The sequence below is a fragment of the Hippichthys cyanospilos genome, chromosome 1, assembly GCF_059441005.1.
Source record: "Hippichthys cyanospilos isolate Australia breed blue-spotted pipefish chromosome 1, RoL_Hcya_1.0, whole genome shotgun sequence".
Taxonomy (NCBI): domain Eukaryota; kingdom Metazoa; phylum Chordata; class Actinopteri; order Syngnathiformes; family Syngnathidae; genus Hippichthys; species Hippichthys cyanospilos.
In genome coordinates, this window is record NC_142369.1 from 2,231,689 (window position 1) to 2,257,820 (window position 26,132).

At 43.7% G+C, this 26,132-nt stretch overlaps 3 protein-coding genes across 6 annotated transcripts; 2 read left to right on the top strand and 1 right to left on the bottom strand.

Annotated features, from left to right (window-relative positions):
* Nucleotides 1-28: 28 nt before the first annotated feature.
* Nucleotides 29-6,800, top strand: slc10a7 (solute carrier family 10 member 7). Of its 3 annotated transcripts, none has more exons than XM_088428670.1 (13): nucleotides 29-595; nucleotides 1,218-1,300; nucleotides 1,370-1,506; nucleotides 2,682-2,757; nucleotides 2,851-2,889; nucleotides 2,961-2,996; nucleotides 3,604-3,687; nucleotides 3,746-3,911; nucleotides 4,755-4,806; nucleotides 4,893-4,966; nucleotides 5,040-5,185; nucleotides 5,285-5,378; nucleotides 6,299-6,800. In XM_088428670.1, the coding sequence occupies exons 1-13, from the start codon at nucleotides 496-498 to the stop codon at nucleotides 6,508-6,510; spliced, it is 1,299 nt and encodes a 432-aa protein (XP_088284796.1). In that variant the 5' UTR covers nucleotides 29-495; the 3' UTR covers nucleotides 6,511-6,800. The 3 variants fall into 3 exon arrangements, with proteins under 3 accessions (XP_088284796.1, XP_088284881.1, XP_088284958.1); XM_088428755.1 differs by having other exon boundaries at nucleotides 1,418-1,506; XM_088428832.1 differs by lacking the exon at nucleotides 5,285-5,378 and having other exon boundaries at nucleotides 6,299-6,480.
* On the bottom strand, nucleotides 6,700-10,475 carry reeld1 (reeler domain containing 1). The gene is made up of 4 exons (XM_088430115.1): nucleotides 10,262-10,475; nucleotides 9,164-9,440; nucleotides 8,921-9,081; nucleotides 6,700-8,804 (listed from the first exon to the last, which is right to left on the bottom strand). Exons 1-4 carry the CDS (start codon nucleotides 10,467-10,469, stop codon nucleotides 6,943-6,945), a joined length of 2,508 nt encoding a protein of 835 aa, XP_088286241.1. The 5' UTR covers nucleotides 10,470-10,475; the 3' UTR covers nucleotides 6,700-6,942.
* A 3,827-nt stretch (nucleotides 10,476-14,302) lies between these two features.
* LOC148428547 (uncharacterized) lies at nucleotides 14,303-24,650 on the top strand. Of its 2 annotated transcripts, XM_088412113.1 has the most exons (10): nucleotides 14,303-14,734; nucleotides 16,848-17,185; nucleotides 17,256-17,447; nucleotides 18,730-19,161; nucleotides 19,235-19,295; nucleotides 20,652-20,704; nucleotides 21,548-21,590; nucleotides 21,672-21,851; nucleotides 23,419-23,583; nucleotides 23,689-24,650. In XM_088412113.1, the coding sequence occupies exons 2-10, from the start codon at nucleotides 16,981-16,983 to the stop codon at nucleotides 24,050-24,052; spliced, it is 1,695 nt and encodes a 564-aa protein (XP_088268239.1). In that variant the 5' UTR covers nucleotides 14,303-14,734; nucleotides 16,848-16,980; the 3' UTR covers nucleotides 24,053-24,650. The 2 variants fall into 2 exon arrangements, with proteins under 2 accessions (XP_088268239.1, XP_088268143.1); XM_088412017.1 differs by having other exon boundaries at nucleotides 23,419-24,650.
* The last annotated feature ends 1,482 nt before the right edge of the window (nucleotides 24,651-26,132 follow it).

The following is a 26,132-nucleotide window of genomic DNA, read 5'->3' on the forward strand; positions in this document are numbered from 1 at the left end:
ATCGTACATTATTTCAATTTCCCCTTTTGGACGGGGTCTTTTAACAGGCAATAAACAAGCGAAGATGATGACTTCGGAAGTAACTTCGTGAAACACGAGACAGGAAGTTCTGTAATAATCAGTGGCAAAAAATAAAGCGAAATGAGAGCAACTACGCAGCTTAATAATCGCAAACAGTGTCCAGTTTGAGTGTACCGATTTCTGTAGTTGCTTAAAATGAAGAGGGGGGGGGGCAAGAAAGTCAACGGGAAAACGAACAGTAGTGGATCGTTTTAACCAAAAGATGGCGGTATTGCACCCATAAAGTTGTTTGCCAACAGCAAATAATGAGGAGGAAGAAGTAACCAACTGCGTTTGAGGAACTCCTGACATCACAACAAGGAACTCTTTTCAAGTGGACTTGGTGCGAATGAGCCGGCGAAAAGAGAGTTGTCACGGGCCGTTCGGACTTTCAGTGCCCCGCCGGTTGTTCCGGAAGGAGGCTGGTGCTGAATAATGGGCCTGGTGGCCACGATACGGAAGGAATGGTTCATCATTGGAATTGTTCTGGTAATTTTGTCGGCTAAAGTTCATCCCAGCATCGGTGTCAAAGGAGGTAAGACCAGGATCTGCTTATGTCGCGTCATCAAATAATAGACGATCATGTTATGTGAAATCTTTGTGTTTCAGACGTGCCTACCATCTAGACTTGTTCCTCTTTTTAATACGAACTCGTATATTACAAAATGCCTTAAATACTTGCATGGTTTGCGCCGAATGCTTGTTGAAGTTTTACTACTTCATCTGACATATCACAAGGGATGATATGTGTTAGGCGTATCCCTTCAAAGTCAGGGTAAACGTGCAATCTGAAGGTTTTGCATCGAGGTTTGGTGACACGTTGCATTCTGCACTAATGTCAACACACGCCTCTCCCACCCTACACAACGTGGATCACAGCAAGGGAAAGTGTCCCCCGGTGAAGATATGATGACTTATCGCTTATTTGCTCAATGCAAACACGTTTATCATCCGGGAAGATAAGACCTAACGCGTTGTGCGTCCGGGGACCGCGGTCCATTACTTCTTGTCTCGTGAAGGTAAGATAACCTGCAGCTGAGCGCTACTTGTTTTGCTCCTTGTAGAATTTTACTGAGACAGCATGATATGCGGCCGTATATTTTCACGGTTACCGCAGTGACCACTCTTCCCTCAAAATGTGTCGATGTCTGCCTCAGGACCACTGAAGCCAGAGATAACCATCTCGTATCTGGCAGTGTCGCTGATCTTCTTCAACAGCGGCCTCTCGCTGAAGACAGAGGTGACGCCCCCTTGATGAGAATGCCAAAAGATGAGCAGGATTTTCACATTGTTGTGTTTGCATGTGCAGGAATTGACCAGCGCTCTACTTCATGTGCGCCTTCACCTCTTTGTGCAGTCCTTCACGCTGGTCTTCTTCCCGTTGAGCGTTTGGCTGCTGGTCAGAGTGCTGGCGCTGACTAACATTGACCAATGGCTGCTCAGAGGGTAAGCCTGTGTGAATGTGTTCTTTTATTTCAGCACTACTGACTTTACCTGAAACTGCTCACAAAAGTCTCATTCATGGATAGCGTCTAAGGGGGGCCCTTATGAAACCCCATTCATTGCACCCCCCCCCCCAAAAAAAAAAAAAACCCACACAATTAAAGCCACACTTAAAAACGTTTTCATTGATTATGGCAGCCCCACGTGTTTTTGCCTGACTGAAGACTACATTTCCACACCACGTTTCAGGATTCATCATTTTCATTTGAGCATGGAAACTTTCTTACTTAGGCACTTCTGGTGTCCAATGCACCTTCCATGCATGTTTTGGGAGTGTGGGAGGAAGCCAGAGTACCCAGAGAGAACCAATGCGGGCACTGGGAGAACATGCAAACTCCACACAAGAGGGCCGGTGCGAGCTGGAATCGAACTCAGATCTCTTAGCTGTAAAGCCCATTCTTCTATTTCCTCACAGTGCTGCGCATTTCAACAAGGAATGAAAAATCAATCCAATAGCTCTTGCCTGGCGGACTTGAATGTTGCTAGCTGCTAAAGCTGTAGCCGCTAACACCTGAGCGGCTGCGGCATTTTCTGCCTACTTTATTATTTGCTCGATTGTGGAACGTAGTGTGCTCGGGGAAGTGAACAGAGTAAGATGTTCATTGTGTGGTAGTACTATGAATATGATAATAAAACTCTCGAATCTTGACTGCGACGTGATACTGGTAGCGTCAAAATAAAAGTGTCTAGAGTGCTATTGTCTGCGTGTTACTGTTGTTGGAAAGATTTTATTGTGAAGTTGGCCCCAGCACATTGGCTCCTTGCTCCATCATGGGTAGGATTCACAATTGTTGCAACTGCTGGCTTGACTAGTTTTGGTTTTAGTTGAGAATTTTTTTTTACAAGGTACTTTATATCACATTAATCTGTAGCATAAAACATGAAATGTCGTCAGATATCTCATCATAAAAGTTTATGAAATGTATTTTTTACCCATTTCTCAGTGTGTAATACCGTGGGATGATTTGGGATAATTTCATGTGGAAAAAAATGCGTATTCATGGGTTTTGCGGTCTATGTTTGATAGTTTTACGGCTGCCACGTGTTCAATTGAATTCAATTCATCGTATCTCTGAAGGCAACATGGTCTTCTTCATCCTGGTGGTGTCGTTGCCTAGGTTACAGACGGTGAGCTGCATGCCGCCTCCGGTCTCCTCAGCCGTCATTCTCACCAAAGCCGTCGGCGGTAACGAGGTAAGCGTAAGACGCGCTTGGCCAGGCGAGAAGCAATGTGTGGTTGCCATGGTGACTGATTGAGTGTGTGTGTGTGTGTGTGTGTGTTGCCAGGCGGCTGCCATCTTCAACTCTGCGTTCGGGAGCTTCTTGGTAAGGTTCCAGTGACTTTGCGCGCATCTTGAGTGTGAAGTGTTGTGTAATCAAGTACTTTTGTCATACAGGGTATCATGGTGACACCGACCCTGCTTCTGTTCTTTGTGAGTCGCACCTGACACGGCAAACAGACGTTTGTGTGATGACGCCACTTCCGATTCAAATGTTTTTGTAGAGCACCTGTAAAAACTGCAAGGTCGACCAATGTACTGTTGATTTTAAACGCACAGAATACAAGCTTTTTTTATTTAGGTATCGGTGACTGATATTGGGGATGTTGGCAATTATGCAATACATTGAAATAAGCATAGTCTGATTACTGATTTGAACGGTGGATTTAAATAGCCAAGGTTTTAGTAACAGTTAATTTTGTCTGTCATCATTGAGAAATTTTATTTTGGGCGGGGGTAGCTTCGAAGTAAAACACTGTAAAACTTGTCCTCGATCAAAGCAGACCGACGATCAATGTGTTTAAATTAAGGCATTTACAAACTCGACACTTTTGCCTCATGCCGGTAATGAAAAAAATTAGCTAGCTGGTTAACGAGCTGACACTGCAGCTAGCTTGATAGCGACCTAGACACTATAGCTGGGTAGCTAGCTAGCTAGAGATAGATACCGAACATATACACACACTAGTCACTCTAATTAGCTTGTTATAGGTTGGATGGACGAAGATTGAAATGCGTCATTTTCAAATGTTATCTCCAGCTGGGCTCCTCATCGTCGGTGGCCTTCGGCTCCATCTTCTCTCAGCTCTTCGTGACGGTGGTGCTGCCGCTGGTCGCGGGTCAGGTACGCTGGTCGAATTTTTCGGCGAGCGAGCGGGGTCTTCATCCCCCCGCCCCCGCAGGTGTGCCGCCGCTTCCTGAGGGAGTACCTGGAGCGCAGGAAGCCACCGTTCGGCGCCATCAGCAGCGCCGTCCTCCTCATGATCATCTACAGCACTTTCTGCGATACCTTCAGCAACGCCAACATGGAACTGGATCCCACCAGCCTTCTTGTGGTCATCCTCATCAGTGAGTACACACACATTTTCAACCAGCGGGCTTGAAGGGAAAATGCGGACATTAATTAGTAAAAAAATCATACCTAGTAAAATGAAAATGCTAAATGTAAAACACAGCAGTTTAAAAAAGAAAACAAATACAGGGTGTTCCTATGCAGTTTGGCCGCTTAGGGGCAGTGTGGTGCCATTCAACTATAAAAACAGAAGGAAAGTTTGAGATTGAGCTCTTATTTTTCACAGTTTGGAAATGATTTGTGCCTTTGAATAGTTTTATTTTCGGGTTAGGGTTGTGTTTCCACACCATTTGAGTTTGAATATTTGTCTTCTGAGGGGCTATCAATCCTGAAGTTGATGCTAATTTTATTAGCATTGCAATCGTACAATATATTGACTTTAGCTTTAGCGCTAGCGGTGTTTTAACAAGGAAGCATTCATATTTTATTCATTTTGATATTTATAATGTGTGTAAATCATTTTGTTGTGTGTTTAGTTTGACAGTGAATCCCAACAAATTGTTCAATTCAACTGTTTAAAGACTGCGCTTATAGACTGCAAACGCACATGAGCTACATGCTTGATATACATACAAATTGGTGCATTCAAGGTCCTTTCACAAAATAAAAAACTTGGATTCTATCACTTTTTTATTTGTATTTATTTTTTTGTCTTGGTTATAACGTCACTCACAATGAAATTTCAATGAATCGTCCAATCCTGGGCGCTTCTTTGTATTTTATCTGTGATTACAAAGTTCAGTTAAGATTTTGTTCATCTGAGTAGATTGTGTTTCCTGTTTGTTTTTTTTTGTCGTCGTTTTCGTTTTCATACTTTTTTTCCCGCTATTTCCTTTCAGTTTTCTCCATCCAGCTGACTTTCATGCTGCTCACGTTTGGGTTTTCCAGCAGGTTAGTTCCGTTTACTTTCTGGCCACCTTCAACGTACTCATCACGTGACGCCTCATTGTCCGTCCGATTGCTCATTTTGTGCGCAGGACCGGCTCAGGATTCAGTCCCGCCGACACGGTGGCCATCGTGTTCTGTTCCACGCACAAGTCGCTGACGCTAGGTACCTTCCCGTGCTCACGGTCAGGGCAAAATGTGACGGGTATCTTACCGACTGGTGTGCGGCGGGTGTGCAGGTATCCCCATGCTGAAGATCGTGTTTGCGGGCTACGAGCGCCTGTCGCTCATCTCGGTCCCCCTGCTTATCTACCACCCGGCCCAGATCCTCCTCGGATCCCTCCTGGTGCCGACCATCCGCAGTTGGATGAACAGCCGCCAGAAGGTGAGCGGGCCTCTTCCCCGTTGTCGTCCTCAGAGAAAGAATTGATTCGATTACATTTTGTTCATACGTGCTTTAGCTCTTTTTGATTTTTCAGCTCAGGTTTCAAAACGTTGTTTCCATCAAGAGGTGACGTTAGAGATATTTGATACCAGTACGAGTCTCCCATTGAGTACTCAACGAGTACTGAGTCAAGGCAAGGCAGCTTTGTTACTGTACCATCTTTTATACGCAATGCTACTTAATGATTTTCACTCAGACAGCATTCATAAATATCTGCAAATAATATTGAGAAGCAGTGAAAAAGCGAAAGTAGAAGACCAAAACAACTTACTTCTACATTTGAGGGATACAGTTTTACACAAGGACAAAAAATATTGTGAACAAAGATTGATGCACATTTCACTGATGTGTCAAACTGCCACAATATAGCGCCAACTACTGCCTGGGAGGACTTAATCGTCTCTCAATGCCAGATTTTTTTTCCCCTATTGTGTATGTATGGCAGTGGCTGGTATCGGCAGACCTCACAAATAATCAATACCCTAAAAGAAAGCTTTTATTGGCCCTATAGCGCAGGTACTTGCCCGCCTGGAAATTATATCATTTCATTGTTTTGCCTGGTTAAGAAGAATTGATGTTTTCATGTCGTTGGTTGAAGACTAAAGCCTTTTTTTGACACACTACACCTTTCGCATTTGTCAACCGATTCTACCCATTACACATCAGATTTGGCGTGCTTTCATTTTTCTCATTCCAAACCACAGTTTGCCCGAAATAAAAAAAAAATGAGGCCTAATGAGGCCTACCATCCTTATTTAATTGTTTACCATTCATTTCAATGGCAAACTCAAACATTGGGCTCCTTCATCTTGGGAAGTACTTCAACATACCAAATAATCCCAATCTCTTGCAAAGAACAGAAAAACAAAAATCAACATATTCCAAATGAATTATTCTTCCCTCACCATGACTTAACTGAATTCGAACCGTGTCACCATGCTCAGATCGTTCGATGTTCGTTTCTCTAGAAATTCCATTCTCTCTCATCCATCTTTGTTTGTCACGACTGCGCGCACACATTATGGTGACATCTTCACTTGTGGTGGTTTCCAGCTAATGAAGATGTCAAGCCTGCAGCCCGTCTGACAAAGCGAGCGAACGGCAGAGCCATCGTGTGCCTTATTGTGGCCAATCAACAGCGACCTCAGCGAGGCGGCGGACACCAGGACAACCGCCGCCTTGCCGCCCTCCGCAAAAAAACAAAAATGTATTCTTCCATATTTCAAAGAAGCAAAGGTACATTTTTTTTTTTTTTATATATTTGAGAAAGGACGGGTAGTGTTGTTGGGACCATTTTTTATTGTTTTCCTACATTTTCTACTCTATTCCAGCTTCCAATCACAGGAAATGTGAACTTTTGTTACAAATAGTTTTGATATTGTTCCAAGAGTCATGTTTTTGCTAGAATATATTGTATTTAATATAACGTGGAGCCTTGAAGTTTTCATCCAAGCGATGACGCGACATAAAGACCGAGACTCAAATAATCGTTTCCATGTTTTACGCTATGAAGATCGACAAAGCATCTTGTCCACATAAAACCAAAGAGTTTCTACTTTTAGCGGCTCTTCATTTTTGCCACTTCGTCTTTTCAATCAAGAGTTTACAGAAATGCAGATTCCGTCTATTTTCAGAAGAGGAAATAATAATAAAAAAAAAAGATCCACACTGCTTTTTTTCCGATATCGGATCGCACGTCAGTCCCCGTGCGATGCCAGTATGTCGTACTCCGCTAGAAGCACCAGGCTGTTCTCTCGGATCCGCCGGACTCGGACTAAATCTCCGCATTCCTGAACGTGGATCATCCCTCGCTCGCCCCTGCCGTAATCTCGCTCGCGGTGGTTGAGCGTCACCTCGGTGCGTTTCCCGCAGGCCTGCCTGTACACGTGGCGCACGCCCACCACCAGCGCCATCCCCAGGCCGGCCGAGCAGCCCAGCAGCATTCCCAGCTCCCAGGAGCTGTGCCTGGGCACAATTTCCGGATACTTGCCCTCCATTCCCGGAGTTTTTGAGGGATTTAAAGGAAGCTTGGTGTCCGGTTTTGGAGGCTTCGGTTTTTCTTTGTCCCCAACGTTGGATCGGAGTTTGCGGTCGGAGGTTGATGGATGATACTTTTGCCTAGGATCGGATGATGCAACGCGGGTCCCTCTTTGGGATGACAAAGCTACGGGAGGTAGCGATGGACGGTCGTTGAGGGAGCGACGCGGAGCTGGAGAAGGTCCTGGATGTGGAGAGGTTGCCTGGGAGGAAGATGGCGCAGCCAAAATCAAAGACGTGGATCCCACTGAGGTGGACATGGAAGAAGAAGGATGAGAGCTTGGAGGATTGGATGGTTTGTTTGAGGATGAAGTCGTAGTAGAAGATGAGGAGGAACTGGTGCTTCCTGGGGTGGAAGAAGTGCTTAATGGATTTTGTGGATGGAACTTGGCCAATGATGGGGAGTTGAAGCTACTTGAGAGAAATGTTGAAGATGTTGTGATGGGCGGAATGATGGAGATCCATTTGGGAGGCGTAGACATAGGAGAGGGCTTTGGCAGAGCGGAAAAAACTGGAGAGGTTTTTTCTGGGCTAGATGAATATGTGAAAGATGGATTCCTGGCCGTGTGCTCAGAGACCTCGGGAGTGATGTTGTGGTTTGAAGATTTGCTGAAAACACGCTGAGAAGAACTAGGGGAATCAAATATGCTTCTGCTTTTCACGGTTGGTGAGGGAGAAGCTTTAGCATGTTCAGTCAGAGGATTTAACGTTCTTGTCGGAACTGAGGATTGAGTGTAGAGTGGCACAGTTTGGAGAGGGACTTTGGACCATGATTGGGGTCTAGTACTTGTCCTCTCTACTGCTTTGTCAGACAAGAGAAGAATTTTTGAGGTCGCTTGTTGAGACAGAGATTGTGACACAAATGTTTGCGACACCGTTTGACCAGAGCGAGTGGGAGGATGCCAAGATCCATACCTGGAGTCGGTTGGATTGTCTTCAGGCTTTGTAAGGGCCTGGAGGAGAAACTTGTGCGTTGCAGACTTCTGAAGAGTCTGTAAAAAGGGTGTGGTGTGCAAAATTGTGCCTGTTGAAGATCCATCGATCTCATTATTTGACTGTGTATGAAGCATCAACATAGATTCTGTCGTGAGGCTCTTCTGGGATGTGGATGAACTTCTTTGGATCTCAATCGATCTTGTTGGGAGATTGGGTGATCCTGTTGGTTTATTGGACGTTGGAAAATAGTGATGTTCTGGAACCGTTTGCGGATTTGGTGACGACGTCCTTGTTTCTGTTGCCTTCCAATCTCGGTGGGAGGAAAGGGATTGAAACAAAGAATAGGACGCAGAAGTGGACAAAGTTTCTTCATCTGGTAGTGGGGTAAAAGAAGGAAGGTGCGATGAGTAAGGATCAGCGCCTGATTCTTCAGATCTGAAGTCTAGGTCGCTCTCACTCGAAAGACCTCTTGAAATGTGAAGTACCGAGTTGTTCTCGGCAGCCCCTCGGTATCGTTGGCGCCCCGCGAATCGCACCAGACTCGCATTGCTGCTCCAGATCTTTTTCGGAGTCAAACTTTGTTTTCCTGGAGAAGTAGGACTGATGGGTTGACTTTTCACTGGAACTTAAGGACAAAGGATGAAATGAAAAGGATTGTTTGTCATGACAGCACTTCCGACGATTCATACTTCGTTGGTGTACCTGGCACCGGAGTCAAATTTCCATTTTGGAGCTGTAAAACTGTTCCATGTGTGTCTGCTCCTGTTGCGTTCCTCCCGGTCCAGAGACTTTGACTCCCGTCACGCACCACTGCAGACTTGATCCCCGCCCAGTAAACAAAATAGGACTGAACCACTGTGATACTAGAAGAACAGAGAGCCTCCAGTGAAATGTCAGAGAGTCTGTCAAAAACATGCAAAGCGCGAGTGTGGGTCGTGGACTCACTAGAAGCGAACGTCTCCCACGGGGGTATCGGGAGCCCTCCACACAAACGACAGGTTCCGTTTCAGCTGTTTGTCCGAGTGGGTGAGCGTGTCACCCTCCGACAGGCAGCGCAGCGTGTGGGTCCCGGGAGGAGCCAGGGTCCAGGAGCCGCCCACCAGACCCGGACCTTCTGCGGGGGACCCTGTCCCGCCCGCGACTTCGGCCGTGGCTTTGGAATCTTCACCGCTGCGGGCCTGCAGCAGGAAACCCATGAAGTCCCGAGAGCTTTGGACTGTCACTGGGGGGGGGGGGGGGGATCTTCTTTAAGCCTTTGGACCATTGAACATTCTAAAAACATGTCTAAAATCAAGCCATCCATCATATTCAGGGGTACAAAACAATACAACTTTTGTAGTTTTGTACAAAATAAACATTTTTTTAAGTTATTTTATCCATCCATCAATTATCTCAAGCATATCCTCATGATGGATCAAATTGAGCCAGGTTGGGGATATTTCTTTTTTTCCTAAAATGGACTTATATTTCACCCAACTATTTTAGAGTGTGAGTTCTTTGTAATCAGTTATTATCATTTTTTTGCCCAAATTATTATTATTATTTTTTTTTATACCCAGATTTTTACAATTTGACCCACCTATGGGGCTATTCCCATTAGACTCTAATTTAGTTATTGTTGTGTTATTTTTTGACCCAACTGTTTAGTATAGCTCATTTATGGTTAGTCCATTTTATGTTTTTCTTTACCCAAATTGTGTTATTTTTAGTCAATTGCTTTAATTCACCCAACTAGCAGCTCTGTCCCCTTTGGACTCAAATGGGGTTATTTTTAACCCAGCTGTTTTGAAAGTAAAGGTTCATCGTGATCTGTCCATTTTCTACCCAAATCGGGTTATTGTGGAGCCAATTGTTTTTAGAATTTAAGAGTAGTTGACTCAACAAGGGGGTCTCTCCTTTTTTACCTTTTTTTAAAACTACATTTATGACCCAAAAATGTGGGTCAGTCCCTCTTTGATCCAATTTGGATTCTTTTTGACCGAGTTGTTCTCAGAGCGTTTCATCGTCTCCATCAATGATGACAAAATGAATGAGGAGCTCTACCTGTAACCAGCTGTCCGGGTAGATAAGCGAGCACCGATGTCCGAATGGTGATATGGCTCTGCTGCGGGTCCCGAACGTGGGCCCGGATGTGGCCCGGACTCATGGTCAGGCAGGAAGCGGGGCCCGCGCCGCGAGAGAACGTAGCCACGGGCGGGGAAACGCAGGACAACATCAACGTTGTCCACAAATAAAGTAGAGAGGACTCCATCTTCAATGGAACGGAAGACAAATTCATTGGCATATATATTTTTTATTTTCATTTTAAACAACTTTGAATTGAAAGGGATAAAAATGATGTCATTTGGACCTACCTCGGAAGGATGTGTTCTTCTCAGTGGTGAACAGCAGCTGTGAGTGCAAGTGTGTGAAGTTGAGCTTTACTTCTGGAGGGATTTCAGGCGGGGGTGCTTTGAAGTGAGGAGGTGTGTGTGTGTGGGGGGGGGGGGGGGGGGGGGGGGGGGTGACATAGAACCCCAGTCACTAGATCTACGGCTTGTGTTTCTAAGCACTACCTTCAGTGGTTCTCTACTTTTTTTCAATGATGCACCTCCTGTAAAATATTTTATTCAGCCAAGTACATCCTGACCAAAGCAAAAAAAAAAAAAAAAACTACAGTGCTATTGATTTCTGATTTATTAAATTTGGAACTACGTTAGTTGTGTATCTCAATGCATATTTTGTTTGGAAACTCCAGAAGACAGATTGTGTAGTATCTCTTTTATTTCTGGATGGTCTGCCCTCAACAGTAATAATAAAAAAGGCATACAATGTTTTGTAAATGAGTCTGTAACACACAATGTACTAATAAGTTGTTTCACATTCCAATTGATTGCGCTCGGTTTGAAAGGATGCACTGTGTGATAAGCATAAAAAGCATGACATTGGCTTTGCTCATACTTGCAGAAATCCTGTTTGAATATTACATTTACACACTTGAGTCTATTCAAGTACTCGGGGGTACATCTACCCCCATTTGAGAATCACTGGTCTAGAGCAGTGGTTTCTAAACTCGAAGGTTCTTCAGGAGATATGTGAGTTTTTGACAGGGTATCAACGAATCTAATGACAGTTAGATTTAATGCTGGGACAGGCGCAGTGTAGTTTTCAAATTAAGAGCAAATAAACTAGAACATGGAGCAACTAAATTTCGTTGATAGTGTGGGGTACATTGCTGATAAAATATTTCAGAGGGGGTACATTGTTGAAAAAAGGCTGAAAGCCACTGTGGCTCTTTAGCGGCGCCCTAGTGGCTCCCTGGAGATTTTTTGATCATTTATAAATATGAAAAAAGATGTTAGGGAATATACATAAAGAACTGATATTTTAATTATTTGCTTTCATTGCCAATGCGGAAGGATTGCCTGCATGTTTGTAATGAAAAGACTTTTTGGGGGGGGCGGATGACAACTCTAGACAGATTTTTTTTTTCCTTCAATATGGCTCTGTCAATATTTGGGTTTGTTGACCCCTCGTCTAGAAGATCTAGTTCTACAGGATTAAGATCCCCCTCCCTTTCCCCAACACACCAACAGGATGTACACCAGCTGCAGCCGCCTCCCTCCAGGATCTCTTGAGCATTTAAACAGTCGCCCTCCATCCTCCCCCCCCCCCCCCCCCCCCCCCCCCCCCCCCCCCCCCCCCCAAAGATGGCACAAAGTCAGTGCGGAGCTTCCTAACCGCACTCACGTGCCTTGAGAGATCATAAGGTGGACCACAGGAAATGATCCTGTCCATCAAGTCCGCTTCAGTGCTTACATGCCGGGGTTTAGCCCACGACAGCCGACGGGCTTCAAATCATCTCGACTTTTGACCGCAGACGTGAATGACGTCGCTTGGAAGCATTTTCTGTCGTCATTGATGCTTTACCTTCATTGCTCATGGTTAGAAGTAGAGGTCAATGTGAAGGTCAATCTCCAAGTCAACAATTAGACTTCAAAAGTAGGCGAGCCATTGTTTGCTTTTGATGGGCTCACGCACTTTGTTTACTCCGATGGGTGCATGTCCTTTTAGTGCTGTATGTCTCCCTCTAGAGGCCCATGTTTAGTACTGCAGCACTTGACGTGCTTGAATGCCATTGACGAGAATGAACGAATTTTTTTCACGTCGTGCTAGTTCGTATTTTTTGTGTGTATGCTCTGTGCTTTGCTTTAGTACATTTTATACTATACAATGTATTCTGGTCATCACTGGCAGCAAAATTTAAAGCCGAAGCTTCATTTCTTCCATGACCGCATAGGTGGAAAAAGTCCTCTCACTTTTGACACTTTTGTCGCAGTGCTCCCAGGGTAATAAAGCGGTCACTTTATTCACGGTTCCGCCGGCCCCAGGGCGCTGCCACTTGCCGTGGGCCCTGAAGTGCAAAGAAAAAGCCACAAAGGCCTCCCAGGGCGCCGTTTTGAACAGAAAGGCCCTCTCCATAACGTGCAGTTACACGCAGTGGCCACATGGGGCAGCAGCGTACACGTTGAAAAAGGTACATTATATAAGTTGCACCGATTCAACTCTTAATAGCAAGAAAAAAGTACAAACACATATTTGCGCTCGGTTATACACAGTAACGGTTTAATTATTTAAAAGAAACATGCCTGCACACCGGATCTTTGTAGTGAATGTAGTGCCCTACTATCTATAAGGATTCCCTTGCTTTTTTGAGGTTCGGTTATTACGGATTCATTAAATCGGCAGTTTTCTATTTGTCAACATAACAATCTATATCAGTTTAAAAATATATTTTGTCTTTTTTTTTTATCGAAGCATGCAGCCTGTGATCAACAACTTGTTATTTATGGTACATTTTGTATTTTAAAAGTTATATTTATGAAGTGTGAAGTGTTTAAAAGGGTGGAAACTGTGTGTGTGTGTAGGAGGGGGGCGTAACTGTGTTTCTCAAATGTGAGATTTTAATATATTTAAAATTTATAATCTGTGCAACATGCACAGAAAAGGAAATTATAATATGAATATTATATTCAGTAGTATTCTATTTCATTTTCCTAAAATCCAAAACCTCCCCCATGCCAGAATGGTTTAACCCAAACTCATTTGCCACCCGTCAATTAAACAAAACTTTTCTCAAATTAAATTATTTTTGAGAACATTATTGTGTTCCCAAAGGATTTTATGTTTATAATTTTCATGTGCACACATCATCATTCGTAAAGGAGTTAATCGTTTATTATCTTCTTTTTAATTTCCTGATCGTTGAAGACAGATGCTATACAAACAAAATTCTAATAAATTGGACAACATCGGCACACAGCACTCAATTTCAAATTTTTGATTTCTTCAACCGAAAATGCTTTTCCTTGGTACAGAGGCGTGGCCAGATATTGCATCCATGTTTCTTTATCATACCTTTCACAGCAAAACATATTTAAAAGTTTGCATTCAATTTGGCTGACTTTCAAGCTGTCCAAGAATACCGCAAACTCAAAAAAAAAAAAAAAAAGACATTTCCCATTTTTTCCCTTGGATTGCTACTACCCAGAAAGTTACACGGCCACCCTTAGCTCCGCCCTTGTTGTGAGCCCATCAAATAATTTTATGGCGTATGTGTGACTGAAAAAAATATTTCACAATTGCTAGCTTACTGAAGAAAGTTTGAGAACCATTAGAGCAGGAATAGGGAACTCCGGTTCCTCGAAAGCCTGTTTTCGATGCCTCACATTCAACAGATTGAAATGATCAGGATCGTTATCAGGCTTGCATGGAATTTGCTGATGATCTGATTATTTCAAACAAGTTTGAATGGCGAGGTAGACATTGAAAATAGGCAGGATACCAGAGTTCCTTATTTCTGCATTAGAGGCACACATTTCTTAAGGGGGGGAAAAAAATAACACGTAGACCCCTATTTGCGAAAATCTACTGGCTTGGAACGTATCACCCGTGAAAAATGAGGGAACACTACAATTTTCTTTCGCGTTGGAAAAAAATGTTACCCATTTCGACGAAGTAACGAGTCGAAAGTTTAGATATGATTTTTATTAAACAAACCCAAAATAAAGAATATCTTGGTTATGTTCTGAGTTAAAAAAAAAAAAAAAGTATTGACCGTGCTGTTGTGTCCAAGCGGACAAGCGTTCACCTTGCGTGTGCCCGCGTGAGCTTGGCGCGCGGACGGACCCACTGCGTCCCTGTCGCGCGCACGCGCTCGTGAGCGAGCGAGAGAAGGAAACCGAGAGAGAGAGAGAGAGAGAGAGAGGGCGAGAAAGGAGGCGGAAACCTCCATCTGCCCTGCTCAGTGACCGACCCGTCATCATCCTCTCGGCCGGGAACAAGACGTCTCCGCGCGGCTTCCGTCTTCCTCCTCCCCTCGCTCCCCCCCCGACCTCCAACGGGCACTGTTGCAAAGTGGCGGCAAAAAGCCCGGAGGTCGACGGGAAAAAAAAAAAAAAAATCTATATATAGGTTCTGCCCCGGACTGCACCATCACCATCTCAAGCGGCGCCGCCACCTGCCCTCCCGGTACCGGTAAGTCTCGGAGGATGAGCGGGCAAGGGTGGGGGGTGGGCGGCGGGAAGGCGTCGTCTGCTCGTCCCGGGGCGGCTCGTCGACGCGAATTGACCCGAGCGGATGACTTCAGAGGTCTCGTGAGGTCGAGTTCCGTTCAGCCATGTTGCAGGGGCGTGATGGAAGGGAGCGGGAGGGTGGGGGCGACTGGGCTCTTGACACCTGCCCTCCTCCCCGGTACCAGCCGAAACGGAACAAATTCCGCGCTATCGAATCGGCGCACCGTCCTCCCACGCCGGAGACGGACTTTGTGACTCGGCGTGTCAGCCATGTTGCGGCGTGGAAGGATGGAGGGGACCAGCCGGCGAGGAGCTACCGAACTCCGGCTGCGTCCGACTGGTACCGAGGCGGGGAGGGAGGGAGCGAGCGTCGGAGGAACGGGGTCACGCTCTCGTGAGGCGCAAATGTCGAGTCGAGAGGCCGAGCGAAGTGGGTCGACTCGTCTCACGATGGATCGAACTGGTGTTCCAATGTTAATGGCTTATATAGTTAAAGACATTTTTTTTTTATCAATTGCCATTGCAATTGAATAGCATTGTCATTCTAAGTTTTTTTTTTTTTTTAATGCTTTGACAGTGAAACCATTATCGCCTTGCAGCTTGTATCGTTATTGATGACTTTTGATCAGACATCGAGCTGGGTTTGGTTAGGAACTTCAACATTCGCTTTGATTAAAATTTACATAATTCCGATTCTCTGATTTCGATGAGGGATTTATCGATTGCTCTGTAAAATGCGCATTTGATGGAGCACCACTCCTTTATTTAAACGCATTTTTCAAATTAAAGTTGCTGATTTTTTTCATAATTTGGTTGCTTATTTGGTTCATAGCAGCAGAAAAAAAATTGTCAATCGATTTCCAATGGTGTTCTTTTGATTTAACACCATCAGTCTGCTTCCAAACAGGACTAAAGAAATCCGAAAATATGTCCAGACAAGAGGCTAAAATTCTGAGGGGTCAGGCAATTTCACGTATCAAAACGATTGATCCGTTTTTAAAAAAAAATTATTACACATGAGGATAAACGGTTGCGAAAATGGATGGATGTTCAATACCATTTTTTTTTTCTCAGATAGATACCGGTCTCAAATGTTCACCTAAGTACCCCTACTACTGGTACTTGTGCAAACCAGCATTTACTTTTAAGCAAATTTGCATCAATTAGTAGCCAAAATGTCATTTTCGGTCATTTTAAACCAAATATATTCCAATCAAATTTTTCAAAATGGCTCTCAATTGACTGCTAGCACTGTTTCTATTAGGAATCAGGTGAGAAACTCAATGCCATTTTACACAGGTATATTAGGGTGAGAACACATGGGAACCATTGCCCCCTGGTGGTGGAATGACAAAGTACTTGATTTGACTTGGAATTAAAGGAAAAAAAAAAGTGCTCGACTTTTAAAATTAATAGGATCAGCTTACTTAATCGTGGTGCCAGTATTGTGGTGGCGATTCATTTTCCATGAATTGTACAACGCTATGTGGTCCTGATATCGGATGCCACCGCGAGTATCGATACATTCAAAAAAGGCCAGATAGCGACACTTGCTATCGGTTCGCGAACCCCTCGACTTGCTAAGTGTATTGAGACCACTTTTTTCAGACCGATACCTAAACGGTGATCCAATTTGAAAGAAATATAGCATTTTCCTTCGAATTTCATGAAATTGAGTGCAATTTTCCTCTTCTTTTAAATTGTACCATTGCCAACGTAAAATTCCTTTAAGAGCAAACTAGTATCGGCTGCCATCGCGAGTTGATCGATACTTGCATCGTAGACCTAAAAATAAGTAGGGATGAATTTGGTAATCGATTACTTGATTAATCCTTACAACTTTGAGAATTTGTTTTTTACCCACTCATAATCAGAATTGATTCTCGCGCAAGTAAGGTCAGGGCAGGAAATTCTGCAGCCTGTTACCATGGCGATGCGATTATGACACTATTATGGGGCCTTATCCATTGCATAATTGCCCGATGAGGAGATTGACTTTGATCATGTTTTGTGTCTTGTCACGCCTTCCCGCGCCCCGGCTCGGCCTTGGTCCTGGGCCGGCGGGTCGGAACCAGTCGGAGGAGGAGATTTCCATCATGCTCTCCGCTCCTCCGAGTGGCCAAGAACCTTCACGTCTTATTTTAGCATCCCTCCTCACGTATCGCTCGCCTCTCTCCCGAGTGTGACTCCGTTCCTCGTCGCTGGAAAATGAAGCGTGGGCCCGGCGTGTTGCAGCCTCCTCCTCCGGTCGCGGCCCGACGACACGCGCGGGCAGCTCAGCGGCCGCGCGAGCGCCTCGATCTCGGGCCCGACGCGCGCGCGGCCGGTTCAAGCCCCTTTCCGGCTGCCACCTCTCTCTTCAGCCCTGATGTCAGCACCAAGATGGCGTCTGACCTCCTCATTAGGCTGTCAGGTAGTAACAAAAACAAAACAAAAACCTACATCCGTCAGATTTGTCATTGATGAAATCTTCACGTCTTCAGAGGCCACCCAGAAGGCCCAGGTGCTCCCTGGGAGTCGAGCCGAAGGACAAGGGGGGCAGCAGGAGGAGCCGGGCCTGGCTCTGTCCCCCGATGGCCCCGGGGCCAGCCCAGATCCGCCTCCTCTCACTCACACGCCTGAGGGCGACGCCGCCACCGACACCTTGGCTTCAGACTTGCTCAGGAAACTGGCAGGTTTGTGTGTGTCTCTGTGTGTGAAAACAACAACAAAAAACGTACGTATGGTCGTTTTAAAAAAAACAAACAAAAGTGCCACACATCAAATGTGTCAAACTCAAGGCCCGGGGGCCACATCCGGCCCACCACTTCAATTTATGTGGCCCGTGAAATGCTGATTTGACTTCAGGTTTCTTGCCAAAATACCAAACTTGCAAGTTGTCTTCAGCTTTTACAAATTTTGGGGGGAGACAACAGCCATTTTTTGGGTTGGCAATTAAAAATAAAAAATAGGATACTTTGATCATGAAAACAACAAAAAACTGCCTTACTTATGGTCACATTCACTTTGCCATAGTGTACAGCATGAAATCTTTTTATTATTTGGAATACACAGTAGATGGCGCTGCGTTACAGTAAAAGACGCCACCAAACGTGGCGAGAAGGCCATGCAACGCTACAAAATAAACCTTACCATACCAAATTATCTACGGACATAAACACCTCGGAACACTTCTATTATGAAGTCATATGGCAATGACAGTGACATATACACTGTGTCCAACAGTTGAGTGTGTGCTTGATTTTTCTCTTGGGGCGACTCCAAGCCCTTTTGACTTGAAACGTATTTTGTTCCGCAACTCCTGAAGATAGTTTATGTTCGTATTTGTTGAGACTGGGGACGGGTGACCGTTAACAATGAACAATATGAGCAGAAGTCCACGAGTGGTCTCATGTTCCAATTAATTTGCTCTTAATCAAAAAAGAAAAATGTACTGTTCCTCCCACCAACATCCAACATAAAACGCCAGTGCCACCTTAAATTGACTTCAACATCAATCTGCCTCAATTTCACACAAATCTAAATCTTCTAACTTCAAGTAACTTATACTAATATATACTAACTGGTGATAATATACTAATACAGTAATTTTTTAAAAAACTGTAGCAATAAACTAAAAGATACAACCGTAGGTTATTAGGTGATCATATTTGAGCATTTCTATTAATTACAACGAGTAGACAAACTTAAAATAACTACGTAGATATTTTTTTGTGCAGGGAACATATAGACAGAATATAAAATATATGTGTAAAATATATACAATATATCGTGACAAATTGTGAGTTTAATATGGAAACCATGACAGCCATATACATTTATATCAATGCAATGTATGTATGTACTGTATATGTGTGTTGATAATTATAAATGAGCTTTCATTAAAAGCATTAAAACAGCAAAATAATGCTTATAAATAATAAAAATAATAAAAGCAAATAATGCTTTTAATGGCAGAGAGTCAGCTCCTGACCCGGCCCAGCGTGAAGGTCAAAGAAGAAGAGGACCCCATGGAAATCGACACGCCGGGGATTTCGGGCGACGGTCCAATAAGAGACGGCCCTTCTTCTTCAAGCGATGGAAGTCATCGTCCCGCGGCCGTTAAAACGGAACACACGGCGGAGCCGCATCTCGACGGCGCGGCCGCAAACGTCAAACGGGAAGCGGAAGAGATCTCCGCGGCCGCTTTGACGGAGCGGATTCTCCTCGGGGGAAAAACGGAGGAGGAGACGCGACCCGGGTCGTTCTCAGGGGTCGGCGCGGAGGAGCGGCAGTTCTTCGGAGAACAGTTGTGTTCCGGAGCCAAGATGGCGGAACAGTGCCTGCGGGCGGCGCTGTGGCAGGACATGTCTGTCAACCTGGCGTCCACCTTGCTGCACCAGCTCTCAGGTAGCGCACAACACAAGGCCGTCTAATTTTCTCACCGCGAGTGTCGTGTTCATCTTCCGCTCTTGCTCTCCAGAGCGGGTCGCCAAGTCCAGCAGTGGGCCGGCGCTGAGGACCGGCCCGCCTGCCAGGAGCAGGTGCGCGTGCAGCTTTTTTTTCTTCTTCACTTCTTTTTCTATTTTCCTCTTTATTTGAATTATACCCATTTACTCTTCTATCTTCTTCTTCTACTCTTCTTTTTTCCTCTTCTTCTCTTTCCTTTAATTATACACATTTCTTCTTCTATCACTACTTCTTCTCTTCCTCTTCTTCTTCCAGTACTTGCTGTTTCATCTTTTTCTTCATCCTCTTACTTTTTCGTCCTCCTCTTCTTCTACTCCTATTCATCCTTTTGTCGTCGTTGTTCTTCTATTATCTTACGTTTACACTTGTACTTCTTCCTGTACTTTTTCTTTTAGTAGTTCCTATAGTACTGGCTCGTCTTCTTTTCTTTTTCTTTCTTCTTATTTTCTCCTCTTCTTCTCTTTTTTCCTACTCATCCTCTTTTTCTCTTCTTTTTCTCTTTTTCCTCAACTTACTTGCACTCCCAATTTCTTTACCCTCTATTACTTTTTCTTTTTTCTCCTCTGCCTCCTCCTCCTTCCTCCTCTTTTCTTATTCCACCTTTTCATGTTCTCGTTGTTCTCTTATTCTTCTTTTTCACTTCTTCCTCTACATCAGGGGTGTCAAATTATTATTATTATAATATATTATAATATTATATATTTTTTTTTTATCTTGGGCCAGATTGTAGTTATAGTTTCTGTCAGAGGGCTGGTTTGACTGATCTTAAGTGTGTTTGTCACACACCCGAGTTTTGAAATCAGAGGGCGCCCAAAAGCGTTCAAAAGAGATTGGTAATTTAAAAAAACAAAGTTTTTTTATTTCCCCCCCCCCGAAAAATGCTTTTTTTATTTTTTACCCCAATTTTTTTTAAGTTGAAGACAACCTGTAAGTTTGGTATTTTAGCCAGAACATTTCGCGGATCTCGTAAAATAATGTCGCGGACCAGATCTGGCCCCAGGGCCTTGAGTTTGACACCTGTGCTCTACTTCTTCCTCCTCTTTTTCTTCTCTTCTTTTTTTCTACTTCTTGCTCTTCCATATCTTTTTCTTCTTTCTCGACTACTTCTTATTCCTCTTTCTTTTCTACTTGTACTTCCTCTCCTCTTCTTCCACCTCTGCTACTTCTACTTTTCTCATTTCCTTTACTACTATTTGTAGTTGTTGTTGTTTTTGATGTCTTCTACTTCTTCTCCGTGTACTTCTACCACTTCTTCCAGTACTCCTTCTTCTTCTACTATTACTACTTCCTTTTGTACTTCTACTACTATATGTACTTTTACTAACTCTCTTCTACAGCTACTGTTTTTCCTTCTGCTACGACTACTTTTTCATTGCTATTTCTTCCACTGCAACATCCTGAGTCGTGCATTGTCTTTGTGTCCCATGTAGTCCGGTTCTGAAGGTGGAGCCAGCCTGGTCCTGCCCCTTGGAGCCTGCATATGGTATAAAGTCATTTCATTTTGGGACCTTCAACTGTTATGATTATTAATCGGTTAGTTCCAGAAGATAAACACATTACGGCCTGCGGAGCTAGCAGGGATGCTTACATGATCCTTCGGTAAGCCGACCATGTGTGCGCCATGTCTGGCTTCAAATTTCAAAGCATTTAAAAAAAAATCCGCCCCAAGAGACACAATCCAAGCTCCTTTTTCGATACTGAATATTATCGAAGACTATGATCAGTCACACACAAACCAGTTCACTCTGTATTTATTTCATCAAGATATAAAATTATATTGATAATATTGAATACAATAAACTAAATACAATGTCAGTCCAATATGGTGGTGCCTTCAGAATTCATTCTGAGACTTTTCTTGTTTAAATAACAAAACTATCACAGTCTAATATTAAACTTAATAAGAAAAAAACAATGACAGTTAAATAGAATCTTAAACAGATTCTGCATCATAAATTCATTGTGCCCCCTTTTGCATCTTGGCCACCAGGGGCAGTATAAGACTAAAAAAATCAAATAATTTTACAACTACTGTGTGTACACTACTGTGTGAGTTGATTTTCACAAGCTATAAAGAACATTTTCCGCAGGGTATTCTTGTATTGCTCTTGTTTTTTATTTCTTGATACAAGATACCTAACATAACTTCTCTGTTACTGTTTTTTATTTTTCTTATGACTCTGTTCACTGTTAATTGCTTGAGGGGCCCCCTAGGGGCCATAAGACACCCGAGCATGTCCGACCATCACGTGAAAGAACATTTAATTGTTTTGCTTGTCAATCTACGGTACATATTGCGAAATGTGTTGATTTCGTTTTTTTCCAGGCAATCCAAGCAGCCCGCGAGGAAGCGTGAGCTTCTTCTACAGGTGAGTTGACCTGTCGTCATCCACTCAGAAGCTTGGCTTGCCATCGCCGTGGTAACGAGTGACCCGCCTCCCTTCACACAGGTGTCACGTGTGCGGCTTCGAGACCGACAGGCGACTTCTTTTCCGGGCTCACATGACGGAGCATCGGCAGCACGAGCGCGGATCCTTCTCATTGCGGTGCTGCGTGTGCGACCACTCCACCAATCAGGAGGCGGCCATGAGGGCGCATGCCGACAAGCACTTGATGGGCGGGGCCACGAGGTGGGAAGCAACTGTTGCTTATTTGCAAAAAAAAGTGTCCCATTTGTGACGGAAATGTGGAAGTACAATAGTGGAGTAAAGATTTTTGGGTAGCATTTGAACATATTTGCAAGTAGGTTCAAATGTAGTTATAGGTATGTGCATATTTTCAAAAACATTTACATATTTGAATACTTGCAAAGGCATTTGAATGTACAGTACTCAGCTAATTTTGGCTACATGTTAAAAACATGGCATTTGTTCATATAATGCCATGGGGTGTTGATGAGCATACCCTGTAACCGTAAGCGTTTTTATTTAGTATTTAGCTTACAGCCATATTCAAAAATATGTTCAATTTGAACATATTTGTAAGTACTACTCGAAAGATTTGAGGAGTAAATGTTAAAATTATAGCATTTAATTTACATAATGCCAGGTGTTGACAACCATACCCATTAGCCTTAAAGGAAAAAATTGTATTAGGTTTTAGCTTACAATACAGCACAAATACGTTCAATATGAAAGTACTCGTAAATACGTCCAACTGCGCTTGCAGGTGAAATGCTAACAACATAGAATCTGTTCACATAATACCGCATAGTGTTGACAAGCATACCCCGTAACATTAAAGCTAAAAAAAAAAATTCTGTTTTTAGCATTTAGCTTAAAAGTATGTACAAATATATATTTGCTTCAAATATACTTGTATATCTATTCAAACGCACTTGTAGACTACATGCTAAAAACACAGCATTTGTTCCCGTAATACTACTGGGTGTTCAGGAATATGCTTTGTAGCATAAATGGAAAAAAAATGCTGTTTTTAGCATTTAGCTTACAAATACTTTTAAAACTACATTGGGTTTGAACATGCTTATAATACAACCCAATGTACTTGTAGGTTGAATAATAAAATCTTAGCATTTATTCCCATAATACTACAGGTTGCTGATGAGGACACACTGTAGCATGAAGGCAAAAAAATGCTATGTTTTTAGCACTTACCTTACAACTACTTTTGAAAATAAGTTGGGTTTGAACATCCTTATAATTACAACCGAACGTACTTGAAGGCTAACTGCTAAAAACCTAGTATTTGTTCCCATTATACCATAGAGTGTTGACGAGCATACCCGTAGCTTTAAGGCAACAGAATGCTAAGTTTTTAGCATTTAGCTTAGAAGTCTGTATAAAAATACATTACGTTTCAATGTACTTATAAAAATGTTCAAACATACTTGTAGGCTAAATGCTAAAAACAGCATTTGTTCCCATAATCCCACGGGCCGATGATGAGGATACTCTGTAAAAAAAGGGGTAAAATGCTGTTTTAAGATTTTAGATTACAACTGCTTTTGAAAGTACGTTGGGTTTGAACATACCTATAAATACAACAGAATGTAGTAGTAGGTATATAGGAAGTATAAGTATAGCAAAAACATAGCATTTGTTCCCCGTAGCAATAAGGCAAAGGAATGCTACGTTTTTAGCATTTAGCTTACAAGCACGTACGAAAATACGTTTGGTTCGAACGTACTCGCATACACGTTTAATAACCGGCGCTCTTCACCTCCACCCCCGCCAGATGCCCCCTCACCCTCGCCGCCGGCAGCGCACCCACGGTTGCCACGGCAACCCCGTCGGAGACTAGCACCTCGGAGCATCGCTGCCGCATCTGCCAGAGGTCGTTTCCCGGGCAACCGGAGCTGCTGGTTCACTTCCAGGGTCATCGCCAAGGCAACCAGTACCGGTGCGAGCGCTGCGGCCACCTGACGCGCACGGCCAACAAGCTGGTGGAGCACGTGCGCGTGCACACGGGGGAGCGGCCCTTCACCTGCCACCTTTGCCCGTATAGCGCCAAGCGGCGGGACAGCCTGCGTCTGCACTGCAAGGTCAAGCACGGCGCGCAGGCTAGCGCGGCCTCCGCCGCCGCGCGCGCCCCCGGTAACGTGCACACGCACCGCTCCTACGCGCACGGGGACAAGCACGTTCGGCGGCTGCACACCAACGTGCCCTCCTCGTCTTCATCCTCCCCTCATCTTCCGCCGCCGCCCTCGCCGTGCGAGCTCGCAGGGTGGAGGGATTTGTCCCCTCTCGTGCCCATCACCACGCTCCTCTCGCTAAAGCCGCACCCCGGCGCGCCCCCGTCCTCTCTGCCTTCCTCCTCCCCGTCCAGCAAACATTCTTTCCTGGGCTACCTTGGCCTGACGTCTTTGTGAATGTCTGCCATCATCCTTCTCCCCAACTCTCCTTCCATGGATGTAAAGCTCCCGCTGCCACGTGCGAGAATGTCAAAAAGCCAGGCGCCGCTTTTAGCCAATCATCGGAGCGCCGGCTCGTAAATCACTTGACTCCTTTTCTTATGATGAGCTCGACTTATTATTACCACTACTACGAAGTACTGTACGTTGTCCTTCAGAAACTGCCAGCTTCGTCAAGTTTTTCAGTGAATTTCTCACGCCGATGACAGTGAAGTCCTTGGACCAAAATTGTAAATATTACCTCGAGGTCGTTCGCGCGCTCAAAATTATCGTTCGATTGTCAGCTAACGATCATGAGCAATTTTAGGGGATGCACTAGGGATGGGCGAGTACGATACCAAGTATCGGTATCGGGCCGATACCTGGACTTACTTCAGTTGATAGATACTTGAGATGGAGCGCTTTTTTTTATTACGAGGAAAATTGGCCACTGATTTAAACAAAAATAGGTGGGAAATTTTCATCAAAAATGAAAAATGCTTCATGCAAAAATTACTAATAGTACTAGTAATTACATTACTCCGACCTTCCTTTTACTACATACTATATATATATATATATATATATATATATATATATATATATATATATATATATATATATATATATATATATATATATATATATATATATCTTAGGGAAGGTTGTTCATGCCCCACAACTCTGCTAAGAAGCCATCGTATTATGGATGGACTATATAAATAGGCCAAAACCAGCATGCAGAGGCCAGCCATCTTTTGTTGCCTTTGTCAACATTAAAAACAATGTTATTTATAACTGTGTGCTTTTCAGTTGGATTCTCGTCTGGCGTTATGAGAGACTCTCAAAGAACGCGCTTTACTGTTTGCATCGACCATTCAGAATGTAATATCGGATTATTGTGATTTATGTCTGACAGGTTAGGGTTACGTTTCACAGTGAATTTTGTCATGATGGACTTTCATTTTATGATTTAATGTTCTAACAATATGATGCAGAAGTCTAATTTGAGTAGCCCTCAGAAGAAACAAAATTGTACGTTCTTATATTTCTCCCAGACTTATTTTTACAACTTTATGCAATACGCAGTATCAGAATATGTTATGCTGCGAAGAAATAAACGTTTTCAAGTTAGGCAACCTAAGATGGCTGCTGATGGCTTCATTTTTCCCAACTAGCAAGAGGCATTGCTCAGGAAACCAGACTGTTTCTTCTTCGATCTATGTACTCTTTTTCCATAGTTCCCCCTTGTGTTTGAACTGAGATTCCCTGTTTTATGGCCTACATCAAGTATCGATACTTGGTATCGACAAGTCCTCGATTTTTTTTTAAAGTTATATTTGTGCATCTTTAATGTGATTATTGCCTGAGTGAAATGCATGAAAATTTATCAAATTATTTTTTCTTTGCCAAGAGTTCCAAATCACAGCTGCAGTACGTTTTGTCTTAAAAATGGTTTCTTTTTGTCCTACTTTAACTGGTTTGCTTGCATAGTAGTTGTGTTGATGGAGGTTCTGAAGGACAAAGATGCTCTTTCTGATCTTTCTGCTGTACATAATGACCCATGTGCACTTTGTTGGCTTGCTGATGCAAAAAAAAAAGAAAAAGACTAATCATTGTATAAGGTTTGCGCTTTTTCTATATCTATGTATGTATATCGCATACCAAGATTGTTTTGGGGGCAGTTTGACCAACGACATTTGATTGTCTCGTGACGAATTAGCTCACGGGTTCAGCAGAGCCAAATGGGGATGGATCCTCGAAAAGGTCGTTGTGGTATCATCTGCTGACTCCCGTTTGCTTCTGCTTGATCAATAAAATTCCATTCGAGGAGTGACATCGGTTTCTTTTCTGTCTCGGCACGATCACTATCATCATCCACAGTCTGACTCGAGGCCGCAAATTAATAAATAAGTCAGAGCCATGAAGGTCACACTCCTTCACTGTGCGCGAGTGGGAGGATGAGTGAGTGTCAATCGCCATGGGCCCTGCCCCCCCCCTTTTTTTTGTGGTTGCTAGGGTTATCTGGCCTGTTGTAGCCGAGGGAGCTTTACAAACG